This window comes from Semicossyphus pulcher, unplaced genomic scaffold, assembly GCF_022749685.1.
Source record: "Semicossyphus pulcher isolate SPU_LCO1_2020_fin unplaced genomic scaffold, fSemPul1.0.p SCAF_13, whole genome shotgun sequence".
In the NCBI taxonomy this organism is placed as follows: Eukaryota; Metazoa; Chordata; class Actinopteri; order Labriformes; family Labridae; genus Semicossyphus; species Semicossyphus pulcher.
Genome location: NW_027211637.1, coordinates 18,227,375 through 18,240,979, shown reverse-complemented (window position 1 = coordinate 18,240,979; position 13,605 = coordinate 18,227,375). Strand labels below are relative to the sequence as shown.

Here is a 13,605-nt window from a genome sequence, read left to right as displayed (position 1 = left end):
CGAGAACTGCAACATGTGTTTTATCAGAAAGACAATAATGTCAACATTGACATCGGCGCTGTTATTGGTAAATTTGAGCGCAACAATGGGTATTTCTTACAAGATTAAAGTTTCACGGCCACTAATGGCAACTACAACAATAGACTCTTGCACTGCCTAAGAAAGAATTCTCCCCAGTTTTCATGGTCTACCAATTCTCTCTCTCTTTCTCTCATAAACTCAGCCAGATGTTGCCCAGTTTTTCTTCCTAAGGGAACGTGGGGGGGATCGAGGCGGAGGAGGAGGAGGAGGGAGGCGTAGTGAGGGGATCAGAAATGTGGCTGAGCATGTTTTAAGTGCTCTTTGACGCAGTCGCAGCCTCCAGCATCCACCATGGTAACATTAGCTGGGAATGGACCTCTTGCACGATTTGCAGGCACTTCACACTCAATTCTGCCACAGGTATTTACAGTCACATTCATTCCTGATGGAGATATACACACTGGGAAAAAAAATTGACAAAATGATTGCACTCAAATAAGCTTTTGAGGCCGGAAAGAGCAAAATTGCATTGTTTTTTTCCCACACTGTAGGAGCTAAATAGTATAAGCTTCCAATGTGCAACACAGACACATATCCTGAGACTAAGGCTACAATAAGATCAGCATAATAAAAATGTCTAAATGAATTTCTTTCCCCCTCCCTTTCTCCTCCCTCTATCACCTGAGGCAACTCTTTATTTAGGCACGCAGCCAGACCTCCAGGTGACTGCCCCCTTCCATTAATTTGAGCATTGTTTTACTTTCTTTTCTCACTGTTATTCTATCTCTATTTCCTCAATCCACATGAAATTCTGTCCAGGCCAATTGAAAATAACACAGCACTCACCTTTGAATGCCTTCAGTGTGTCCAGGCTGAGAAATGTACAGTGACACATGTGAAACCATTACACACTTTGCCCCTTGACACTCATCTTTAAAAAAAAAAATCCAAATGTAAGGATTCCTCCAGCGTGTTTTGAGATAATGTACCATAAAATAATAATTACCGTAATGACTGTAATGCTCAAAGGCCTTCAGGTGATGAGAGCGGTCTGTATAAGCACACAATATGGACCTGCTTGTCCTGATTTTACTGAGTGGTAACCCGATCTGCTGCCAGTGAAAATCCTAACTCTGCTCTGGTATGGATAGGGTAATAGCCTCGGGTGCTTTATAAGTTTATTTTAGGTAATAGAGACGCTTGTTTTGTTACAGCCTGTTCCGCCCTTCGCGCTCCCTCCACAATTTTACCTACACTCAAATTCCTTGCTCCTTCAAAGTTGGTGACTTGCAGGAGAAAAAGGGGGATTTGAGCAGTAATGTGAGGCGCATGCGCCATCTGAAGGTCTAGCGCTGCGCATCCATGCTACAGTTTGCTAGTTTGTGAGAGGAGGCGACTGAGGCAGGTGAGAGAGAAAGAGAACAGGAGAGAGGGAGGGATAGTCGGCGATACTTTTCTGCACTTGAGCACACAGAGACACACACACACGGTGTGGGAGGACGACAGGCTCGGAGCCTGGGCAAAGCCGCTGTAGTTCGCACGCTGTGCTCTTTTCCTCCCCCTGGCACCGCGCGCGCTCGCCAAGCCGCACTGTTTGGAGATAGTCCGCGCGGAAAGTTTTTTTTTTTGGAGCATACTGTCTGGAGCCGATTAATTGTGGCATCTGTTTTTTTTTTCTTCTTTTTGCGAGGCGGATGACTTATTGTTTTTGCATGTGAGGACTTTAAAGTCGAGCGGAGGAATTGTCAAAGTCGTTTTTGCACAGAATGGAAGGTAAATTGACAAGTCGTTTGTGGCGAGGATCACCGTGTGGATCTTTCCGCAGGTAAAACGCGCTATGACCTGAGCGTGTTAGCGGCTGGATTAAAGTGCTCAGAACAAGCTTTCCCATGTTTTAGGTTTGACATAGTCTAGCTGCAATCTGGAACAGCTTTTATCTGAATAGGGACTGTAAAAGTAGGCCGCTTTCAATTAGAAGAGAATCGACATCTGACGTTTCCGCCGCTGGCACTTTGGGTTGCCGTAGATGGTTTTACTTGTTAATATTAACCGTAAAGTCACGCACTGATTCGTTTAAGGAACTGATCATTTCCTTACACTGTTTTTGGACATTTTATACATCCCGCTGCTTCATACAAACTCACTGAACTGTTTGGCGCACGGAGCGCATTCACTGATTGTTCGCCAAACAACAAACCTGAAGAACTTTGTGCTTTACACGAGCTTCATCCCCAATCAAGCACTTTCCAAGAGATCCGGATAAACGAGCGGACTTGTCTGCACTGCAGCGGAAAAGGAAATCTTAAATCCACCTGGCCTGCACTGGGATTATTGGTCTGATATCGTCTGCAGAAAGTGGATTACAACCTCTAACGGGCTGTGCTCCCTGGTGAGTAGCCTGCAGGTCTCCTGCTTCACTTTCCCATCCGTGCAGCCGCACTTTATCTTAAAGAGAGGAAAAAGCGTGTTTCAGTGGGACCTTTTTGGACTAATAGTGCTTGTCGTATGTGGACAAAAGGTTTTTGACAGATGTGATTTGTGAACTGTGCTTCCCACCTAACCACTGCATTACCTGTGACCCACATATGTCTGTTTGGTCGAATAATGAATTCAGCGAAAAAGAACTATAAATTATTTATATTTCAGTACACACGTATGGGAAAAAACAGGTCTGCGTTTCCTCTCCATTGTTAACGGTCCCCATTTAAGTCAGTTAATGTCCTTTGTGCTGCTCCTCCTCATCAAACCCTTGTACCTGGCTCCCTCTCCTGGTTTTTGAAACAACAGGGCAGGCAGGAGAGGAGACTCCTCTTTCTGTGCTAATAAATGCGGATAATACTTCACCAATGAGTCATGTAAATAACAGTGACATTCAGTTTGAATGAAAGTGGCACAGATTTATTTGAATGCTATATGAATTAAACATACATATATTGCCCAACCAACACATCATACTCCTCTAAAAACTCTAAAATAAATCGTCACATTCAAAGGCTTAAGGATGAAGGCCATACTGTAAATATATCCCCCTCAAATAGCCCTGTCATTCATTAAAAGTTAATTTGGCACTCATATCACCTTCGATCTTCACGTCCACACAGTCTTTTATGGCCAAAATTATTCAAGTGCTATTATATTTAATTATAAAAATATTTTAGGTGGTTTGGCCAGAAGCTCCAGCCAGTAAAAATACAAAAACAAAAGCAAAATAAATCAATGACATTATGTCTAAATAAATAACCAGTGTGTTACGAATGTTCTTTAACTGTCACGTTTAATTAAATTCGATTTAGTCTCATATGGTCTTTTTAAAATAGCCTCTTAAATCATCCATTTCAACCAAACAGCGCCTGCTGTCATCTGGACGACCTTTTTCTAACTGGTCTCTTCCTGAAATTTGCTCAATTTTATGCCTCTTCCACCGACAAAAACCAGCAAGGTAGTCGTCAGTCTTTCACTCCAGCTGCATGAATTTTTCGCTCGAGCCAAACCGTTTGTAGGGGTCACGGAGCGCAGCATTTGCGCAGATGGCAGTTAAGATGCCAAACGCAGAACTGTTTAATTAAAATAAATGTGATTTACAGTGTTTAATAGGTGCAGCCACTGACATTATTAAAACTGTTTTAAGACATTAATTAAAGAAAGAAAAGAAAGGATCGATGCTTTGTCTCCTAAAACGAATAATTTCCGTTCTCTGCTCTGATTGGCTGAGACTGAGTCGTGGCATGTCAGATAATTGCGCGCACCTGTGCCATAATGACTGTAAATTAAAATGTGAACATGCAGAATGAAACTTGTCACTGCAGCTGTTGATTCACTCCTAATTGAGTGTACTGCTTGTTGCAAAATAATATTTAATTGTGTAACATAATTATCCACAAATTAAAATATAATTTTCAGTCCACTTCCTGGCATAACGGCCACAATTAGTTGCTTTAAAATCAGTGTAAACTTGCCGCCCTCTGCGGATTATTGCTTTAATTTATGAAGAAGATCTGCAAGGAACATAACACAACTTCTATTTAAGCAGTGCACAAACTGCAAGCACATGCTCGTGCGTGCGTGGGTACGTGCGCGTGCGCGGAGTGAGTGATGGTGAACTTGGCCTCGTCTCTAATGAGTATTAGGCAGGTCCAGGTCTGCACGACTCAAACCTGGAAAATAACACAGCGTGACAAATTAGAGCTGCTCTCAGTCCCAACATTCACACACGGCTGGCACACCGGTTTAGATTTAAAGGGTAATTATTTTTACTCAATTTCTGCCGGCATAGCAACCAAACTTTTTTTTCAGCAAAGCCATGCAGTTGTCTGCAGGAAACTTTTCTTTTTTTTTTTAACGCTTATTTCTCTTTTACTTTAAGTTAGGCAAACAGCGTCTCTGCGTAATCAGGCCATAGACTATCATCCGCTGACGTGGCTGCTCTCAGTCCGATCCACAGTCAATTAAAACAATTAAAATTAATATGAAAATAATTATTGGCAGACATCACCATGCGTATTTCCTATTTAATATACCCTCACATTTAATTTCCTTAAAGAAGCTGTATTTAAAAATTAAATGTAACATTTTTAGTTTCCATGTTTTATATTTATTTCTTTGATGTTTTTTAAAATGTATTTAATTCATTAGTATGATGAAAACTTTGTAGAACTAAATAATTTTAATTTCCCATGGTTGTAACTTTATTTAGGTAAGTGAAGAAAATAAAAAACCTGGCACAGATTGAAAAGTAGACCATAAAAACAGAATCATGTTTTCATTCTAAGCCCATGTTTTAGATGTATTTATTCTTTTGTAAGTTCACCATCTTTGCCTTAAAAATACTGTCTTATTTGTCGGTTAATCTGAGACAATTCAGGTCTGACAATATGTAGGCTAAAACAGATTTAAAGTAAGACACACATACTGTACCAGGCCTGGCTCTGTCAGTGTGTGTCTTTGTGTGTCTCTCTCTGAGTAAAGTGGACTGTCAGGAATGTGTCTAGATGGGGTTTCATGGTCATTGTGTCTTCTCCGGCTGCACGTCTATCAGTCTTCTGTGATTCACACTCAGACCTGCTGCCAAGTCGCTGCTCTGCTCTGCTCTGCTCTGCTGTGCGAGCTCTGATGGCCTCAGGGCTCCCATCACACACAAGCACGCTGCTGTTGGCATGTAAAAAAGAGAGAGAGCTGAAAGAATTTTTTCCCTGCATTCCCTTCATACATTTCGACATCATAGATATATCTGTCTTGTCTTTTTTTTCCTGTGTGGTGCACATTAAGGCTGACTGACATGCATCTTTCCTCTGTCCTCCCTCAGATCAGCGGCAGTATGAACCTGGGGCTGGGCTGTACGCGTCGGCCGGTTTGCTGGCCCTTTGGCAGAGTGTTGGACTCCAGGCACTGTGTGTTTGCCCTCACACTCCTCACGCTCCTCATGCAGGTGGTGGTGGAGGCCAACTCATGGTGGTATGCATTAATTTTCTCTTAATGTACACTATATCTTTGTGTGTGTGTGTGTGTGTGGCTTTAGTTGTGCATGTGTGTTTACTTGTAATACAGCCAGAGGAGATTGTCAGTTTCTTTTAACACTCATACATGAGTCATATTTGTAAATAGGGTTCATAAGATGTGGTGAAAAAAAACATAAAAAAGGCAGAAATTTACATTTTTATTGATTTTTTTATGTCCAAAAAAAGTGAGGGTTTAAATTCGTGTTTTACTTAGTTTCAAAGTCAGTTTCAGGCTCGTGTCTGAGAGTGTGTGTGCGTGTTTGTTAAGTAAGCGTCCTCCGCTTCAGTTGCACCACACATGAAATAACACAACATGCTGACTGTAGCACATTAGCCTCGCAGGAAGACCTTTTTTCCCCCCTTTATTTTCTTTCTTTGCATATTGCCAAACCAAGATTATGAATATCATAGAAAACATAGAATGCTGCGGCTTATGAGTCGGCGTTCAAATATGTGCGAAAACGAACACCGTGTGTGACTGAATCTACGTGTGTGTGTGTGTGTGTTCGCAGACACACATCCTGCTGCTATTAGTAAAGTCTATATTTGCTGCCCTTAAACACACAGAGAACTCCTGATAGGGGGAAAGTTGTGTTGACCAGTCATCATAGAAGTACTACTTAAAGCCACTCTATACATCCTGTTTGTGTGTTTCTAATTTCTGCACTTGTGCTTGATTGTGTATCCCACAACATGCAGCATTTACAGGAAACCCAAACTCTCCCTGTAAGATTTTATTTACCTCAAACGAGCACATCAAAGCCAGCGGTGACATCATGTGTTCATGGGCTCATGTGTATGAAAATAATAATTCAAACAATTAATTTGAAGAGGATTTACACAGATAAACATGTCTAATGGGCTCAGCTCTGAAGGCGACTACATTAAAGTTCAAATACAGTGTTGGATTACAAACCCAGCTGAGGACTCGCACATTACCGCAGACCCTTCGGAAAGCTGAGTTTGGAGCCCAAACTGTGTGTGTCTTTCAGTTTCCTCTCGGAGAGGACACACAGGTGTGAATGATTTAGAGAGTCGGAGGAGCGGGCAGGCCGACTGTATGTGTGTCAGTCTGCATGTGCGCACAGAATATGTGTATGTTTAGTTTTTTTTCCTCCCGTGTGCACTTCTGTGTATATGTTGTGTGTGTTCCGTTTATGTTCCCTGGCTGCCGAGTTTCCCCAGTCGATCGGGTTACACTGGGGGCTAATTGTCTTTCTCTTTGGGCTCAGGGATGGGCTGCTCTAATTGTCCTGTGGCCGGGAACCAGATGCTCATGCTAGTGTTCCCCTCTCCATGTTTCTGCTGTGTTAGTCTGCATGTTTCCCTCTTCCAGTCCACTTTTAATTTCTCTTTCTGCCTCTTACACAATAACGACTTGTTTCTTTTGTACTGTAATCAGGCGTACAACTTTAGTACATCAGAGTAAACAGTCATCATGACAGGCACTTTAGCATGTTGAGAAGTGTAGAAATGGTAGAAATAAATTAGAATAAAACATATTTAGTCAGCTACATGTTTTGCTTTAACACAGCGCTTCCCAGCCTGGGGTCTGGCTCAGGACAATGCCAAGTGGTCACAGGCTAAATTCAAAGGATTGCTGGCTTTTATCAAAATAAAAACAGGAAAACCAAATTTCTGCTACTCAAAATTATGTTTATTTTTTGGTTTCCTTCCATTTTTATTTTTCAGTTAAATACCACAGATGTTTGCCTCCTAAAGGCGTCTAAAAACTTTCAAAATAAATCCGAAAAGACTAGACGCTTTGTTTGAACTGCTGTGCAACCTGTGATGAGGAGTCATTGTCTTTAATGGCTGCTCTTTATTAAACAGCATTTACTTAACCCGCTCTGTATTCTCCCCTTTTACTTTAAATGTCCCTTTTTTCCCCCTTTTCTCTCCCTGACTCTTGTTTTCTTTGCTTATTTATGCTTTCATCGCTGTTTGCCCAAAAATAGCACACTGCTGAAAGTTTACGCAGGTTTTACTCCATTCAATAAATAACTGCCCCTCATTTCTCTGATTAACATAACTTCACCCGTGAGACGGAGGAATTAGTCAAGTGAAATCAGCTGCTGATTGTGTATTTGGCCTGAAAACTTGCAGACATTTGCGTAATAATGGCGACTGAGTGAAAACAACTGTATTATTATGTCCTCACCTCATGCAGGTCTCTGGCTATGAACCCTTTACTGATCCCCGAGGCCTACATCATCGGTGCCCAGCCTCTGTGCAGCCAGCTGGTGGGCCTGTCGCAGGGCCAGAAGAAGCTGTGCCAGCTCTACCAGGACCACATGCAGTACATCGGCGAGGGGGCCAAGACCGGCATCAGAGAGTGCCAGTACCAGTTCAGACACCGGCGCTGGAACTGCAGCACGGTGGACAACTCCTCTGTGTTTGGACGGGTCATGCAAATAGGTAAGAGCGCAAAGATGTATAAAATGACATATTGTTCTTCTTGATTCTCCCTCTGTGTGTGTGAAATGTATGGAGCTGCTGATTCTCAGCAGCTGTGTGGAGGGAATAGCTGGTGGGTGAGGTTGCTGGATAAATCACATGTGGCTTTGGCCTGCTAAACCAGCCCCCGACATGCAGCAGGAGGGAGGCAGAGAATCTGCCTTTCCCCCGATGAATGCGAGACAACCTAATCTCCTGTAACACACACACGCACACAGACACACATTGCGGAGGTGGAGTATTGCTGCCCTGTGTTTACAAGTAACGGGAGTGCAGTGAGTGCATGCACCAATATATCACCTTGTCAGTGATTACACTGTCTGTGTATGTGATTGTGTGTGTGTCTCAGATCTCTTATAGGAAGTTCAAAAGCTTTACAATCCCCTCTTGAAAGCAAATTCCACTTTTGGATTCTTTTATTTAAGATGTTTAACATGTTTTTTTTGTTTTCTTTGGACGTGAGGCTTCACCTCAGGGGCTAATGTAAAGGTGGTTTGTTGATCGTAACTCTCCCGCTGAATTCTAATGAATCTATGCGACGTCAGCGTGGGGGAGACTTTTGGCTGCATGTTGGCAAAATCTGAATCTGAAAGCGCTTGTGGCGCTTAGATGTTGGCGCTCTTTCAAATCCTGCTTAAGTGAGGCATGCAGATTTCTGTTTGTGTTGGTAGATTTTAAAGGGTCAGTTCACCAAAATATCGGATAGCTAAAACAGCAACAAAAAAACGCACATTTATCCAGATTATTTCAGATTTCCGCTCCCATCTCATTGAAAATAAATGGATAAATGGTGAATGGAATCTCGTTTGCGAGCTCTCAGCTTGCAAAATAACTTTTAATGCACTCAACACCAACTTGTTTTCCAGAAATAATATTCCCATTCCACTGAATAATCCCCAAAACACACCGTCAACAGTTTTCTTGGGACTATTTTTGTTTTGTGAGAAAGTAGTTCCGCTGAAAACTGATCATGCAGAGGTCTGAAAATGATCCAGAGTAACCAAGAAGCTGCTTTAAGAAAGGAGGCTTTATGCGTTTTTTTTTTAAAGTAACGCTGCAAGCGACTAAGATAATTTTTAAATGTGGGTTAAAGCAAGTCTAAATCTGCTTTAATAAGGAGTCTATTGTGCGTTAGATTGTGTGCACACATGTGTTCCTGTTGTCGGTGTCTCTGGCGCTGCTGATTCCCCCTCCACAGATCAGTCTTCATAGAATCCTCATCAGCCTCCGTTCTCCCATCCCTCTTCTCCCTCCCCAGCGTTGCTCCTATGTAAGCCAACTCCGGGCCAAATAAACATGTCCTCCCCTCTATAGCTGTCCGTCTGAAAGTCTGTCCTACAGTCCTTCTTCCTGCTGGCTTAGGCTTTAGACTGCTGGTGATTTAAAGCTGAGCTCTGGGAGGTGCTGGTGCGGTTTGGGTCAGGCCGTCCCTCCTGCCTGGCTTTGGCGAGCTCCAGGGGCGGGGTACAGGGGAAGGGGAGGCAGCAGTGTGACAGGTTGTCTGTCTACAGGTCTACTATTAGACCAATATCCTCAGCTGGATTAAAAGCAGTACCAGTATTCCTGCTGGGTTTTTCCTTTTTCCTGTCCCGCTCCCTTGTTGTCTTTTACTGCTTTTGTGATATGAAGGGCATCTGTCCGTCTCATTTATCCGGCCTTTTCTTTTTTCTCTTTAATATCTTTTTCTTGACTTATCTCTTTAGACGTCTTTTATTTCTCCTCCCTCATCTCCCATTCTCTGTCCATCTGTTATTGTCATCATAGCACGCTCTCTAAAGCTTTGACCCAGCAGGTATATGAGCTGCGCATTCTTTTATTTTGTAGCAGCCGCGCTCTTCAATGTCAACACGTGGCCTCATAGTTAGGTCGGCTTTTTCTTCTTTACCTACCTCCTCATCTCTTCTGGTCTACAGCGGTAGAAATGGATCGAGCGTTTAGTGACAGCAAAGAAGTGCTTACGTGTATTTCTTCTTCTTTAAAGGCCCAAACCTCTGCGTCTCTACAGAGGAAATGTTGAGGGTAGGAACAGTGGGAGTTAATGAGCAATGGCTCCAGAATCACTCAGTCATGACGGATGAAGTAAAAGAGCTGTTGTCACTTTCAATTTTGGGTGAAATTGAAGCTGCTTGTTAGGATGGATCTCTGTCACTGGAGGGCGCTGTCCTCTCTCTGGCTGAAGCCCAATAACAGCAAACCAGATTCCACCGCTCAACGTGTTGGTGATGAGGAGCCTGCAGCACTTGGCTGGAGCGCTCTGTAATCTTACATGTATGGTTTATGCTGTCATATGACATCATATCTCATAACACTGTACAGATACTTACAGCTAAATGACAGTGACAGAAATTCAGTGTAAAATAAATACACATGCATAATCTACAAGAATGGAAGCAGAAGATGGATGAACATGCTTTCAGACATATTTCATCTACTGATGTTTTTGTTTTCCGCAGGCAGCCGAGAGACGGCGTTCACTTATGCCATCAGCGCAGCAGGGGTGGTGAACGCGGTGAGCCGTGCCTGCAGAGAGGGGGAGCTCTCCAGCTGCGGGTGCAGCCGCGCGGCTCGCCCCAAAGACCTGCCGCGAGACTGGCTGTGGGGCGGCTGCGGAGACAACCTCAACTACGGCTACAGGTTCTCCAAGGAGTTTGTGGACGCACGCGAGAGGGAGAAGAGCTACCCGAAGGGCTCGTATGAGAGCGCACGGCTGCTGATGAATCTTCACAATAACGAGGCTGGAAGGAGGGTAAGAAAGTGGGGTTATATGCACACAGATCTTGAGCTGTCATCATATAAGAGGGAAGCTACCCAAAAAGCAATATGCATTAGAAGTGAGACAATCCAGGTGGTCAAACAGGTCTCTGCTGATCATGTGTGTAACATCTCTGCGTGTTTCCCCTCCGGAGGCTTTGATCTGTGTGTAGACGGAGTCATCGGAGGCAGCTCTGGCTTTCTGTTCCTTTCAAAAAATCTTGAATAGACCTCAAAGGAAACATAATGCCAGATATCTGTTGCCATGCTGTTTTCCTTTCAAGTAAATGAGAGGACAAGGTTTTATTCAATGCACTTCTGGAGATATGGACAGGATCATTCGGCTCTTCGTGGCAAAGTGATGCCTTTATGAGATCATGAGCAGCACACTGTGCAAATATTTATGCAGACAGGTCATGTTAGGAACATTACACATGCATAACCTGGACATTTTTCTGCAGTTTTCCAGAGGAATAAAAGTCCTTATCTGGTTTTTTAATCCGCTTATTTCTCTTCCCTCCTTCTCAGACGGTGTCCGACCTTGCCCACGTGTCTTGCAAGTGCCACGGGGTCTCAGGTTCCTGCAGCCTTAAGACCTGTTGGCTGCAGCTGGCCGACTTCCGCAAAGTGGGCGACGCGCTGAAGGAAAAGTACGACAGCGCGGCTGCCATGAAGCTAAACACGCGTGGGAAGATGGTGCAGATGCACAGCAAGTTCAACGCTCCGACCAGCCACGACCTGGTGTACATCGAGTCCAGTCCAGACTACTGCCTGAAGAACCAGAGCACGGGCTCCCTGGGCACGGTGGGACGCCTTTGCAACAAGACCTCGGAGGGCATGGATGGGTGCGAGCTGATGTGCTGCGGCCGCGGCTACGACCAGTACAAGGCCCAGATAGTGGAGCGCTGCCACTGCAAGTTCCACTGGTGCTGCTACGTCAAATGCAAGCGATGCACCAAAATCGTAGACCAATTCGTTTGCAAGTGAGGAGAGGAGCGCAGCCTGTGTGTGTTTGTTTGCAGACGATGGGCATACATCCGTGTGCACCCATGAGCAGCGGAGGAAAGGAGTTGTACACAGAGAGAGAATGGAAGAAAGAAACTATATAAATTATATTTATAGAGTTAAACAATTATGCCATTGCAAAAAGACTGACTCTTTTCTTTAAAAAAAAATGTTATGTCTTCAGAAACTGAGAGTATCGTGAAATATTTATTTTGAGATTGTTATGTTCTATATGGCCCAGACATCACCAGCCGATTTTAACCCATTCCAAGTGCCTGAAAGTGGCTGGAGATCCCCACCCACCAAACCCCCCCCACCCTTTTTAAAGTCCAAAAAATACCAATTTTCTTGTCAAATGATTGCGAAATTGGACTGTGCTTCCCATTTCGTTTGATTATGTCCTTGAGTATGACTGTGTTGAGACTTTGTACTGTAGTGTATGGATGTTTTTTTTACGTTGGCCCAGAACCAAAGCAGCCTTCACATCCTTCCTGAAGTCTGCCTGTCCCCTCTCACCACATGTTGGGTAAGGAGACCTGTTGTTTGGTACGAGTCCTTGGAGTACAATGGGTACAATACGAGGGCTGTTTTGGGGTTTGGGCCGTTTATTAAGCTGTCCCAGAAGCCTTAGAGTCCCCAAGGTGCTGCAACACGCCCTCCACCATTATGCACTTTGATACAGAGGCTGAAACCCGTCTGTATGCGTCTGTTCAGCTGTTTTTACAGTGCATCAGTAAATATATCAATATTATAGCCTACATTCTTCTCCATATTAATTATCAATTTACCATTACTCTACAATACGTAACATGGTTTGAATATATATGGGCAATGTTGTGGTTACAGTGGTGAAATATTCCATGCTCTGTGTATATAGTATGTCTATCCAACCAATCAGTAAACTGTATTTATTTTCTTTAGCCAGAACAGAAAAGCATCATCTCCATCATAGATCAACATGTAGTCAGACATCTCCCGAGTCTTCACTTTGTACATGGTGTTCTCACTAACGCGGCTCTTCACTGTTTTTGTAAAGGGAAATGCACCTTATTGTTTCGAACTTCACATCCTTTCTCCTCACTCATGTTCAGCTTTACTGTTTCACTTTTATATTCGTATATACGTCACAGATGTTCACATGTGATCATCCGCACAGATTTCCAGTACCACTCAGTTAACTGCTCACTATCCCTGTGATGATTCTCCGTAGACAGACTCTTCTTACCAATCCAACTTTGTATATTTATAAGCTTCTCCATGAATTTGAGGTTTGTTAATGTGTTATAGCGGATATTTTGTTACTTTTTACAAATTGGCTCAATGCTCTACTTTGTTTCAATAAATATCAAATGTAAAACCAGCAGAGGAGTATTTACTCACAGTATCTTACGACTCAAGTGTTGCTCTTTGTGGCTCTTTTTCTGTTATCCATGTGGTGTTGATAAAAACAGCAAAGCTAATCCACGAGTTATTTCAGATTAAAAGTCCACTTGCTGTCACGCAGACGGATGACAAATGCGTGGCTCCATTAGAGGTTTTGTTGCATCTAGCATAATAAAGATAGCTTCGACTATTTGTCCTTTTGAACAATGATAACGATTACTCTTTGCCACGGCTGCTAACGTTAGCATTTCTAGTTTGCTATCATCCGTGTTGTCCGAGTCTGACCTTTGATCTGACCCTTCGCCTCCTGAGCAAAAGGCGGTGGAGCACTGGTCATTGATGCCACCTGATTGCTTGTACTCTCTGTTTCATCATGACCAGCGCTTTCTAATCACGCCCAGGTCTTCCTGGATCCACTCGGGTATAACACATAATTTTGAACAGACCCGGGGTTCTAGAACGAGTCCCGACCCGCAACTGGTTGGCCACATAA

At 43.4% G+C, this 13,605-nt stretch overlaps 1 protein-coding gene across 1 annotated transcript; it reads left to right on the top strand.

The window, feature by feature from the left end:
• The first annotated feature begins 1,412 nt into the window (after positions 1–1,412).
• On the top strand, positions 1,413–13,084 carry wnt5a (wingless-type MMTV integration site family, member 5a). Its single transcript, XM_069660735.1, has 5 exons — positions 1,413–2,410; positions 5,324–5,472; positions 7,687–7,934; positions 10,427–10,719; positions 11,253–13,084. Exons 2-5 carry the CDS (start codon positions 5,336–5,338, stop codon positions 11,709–11,711), a joined length of 1,137 nt encoding a protein of 378 aa, XP_069516836.1. The 5' UTR covers positions 1,413–2,410; positions 5,324–5,335; the 3' UTR covers positions 11,712–13,084.
• The last annotated feature ends 521 nt before the right edge of the window (positions 13,085–13,605 follow it).

Excerpts from the sequence above, each read along its gene's own strand:
- wnt5a (XM_069660735.1), top strand. The coding sequence starts at position 5,336 with ATGAACCTGGGGCTGGGCTGTACGCGTCGGCCGGTTTGCTGGCCCTTT. Across the intron at positions 5,473-7,686 it reads GTGGAGGCCAACTCATGGTG|GTCTCTGGCTATGAACCCTT; the intron begins GTATGCATTAAT and ends CACCTCATGCAG. Across the intron at positions 10,720-11,252 it reads ATAACGAGGCTGGAAGGAGG|ACGGTGTCCGACCTTGCCCA; the intron begins GTAAGAAAGTGG and ends CCTCCTTCTCAG.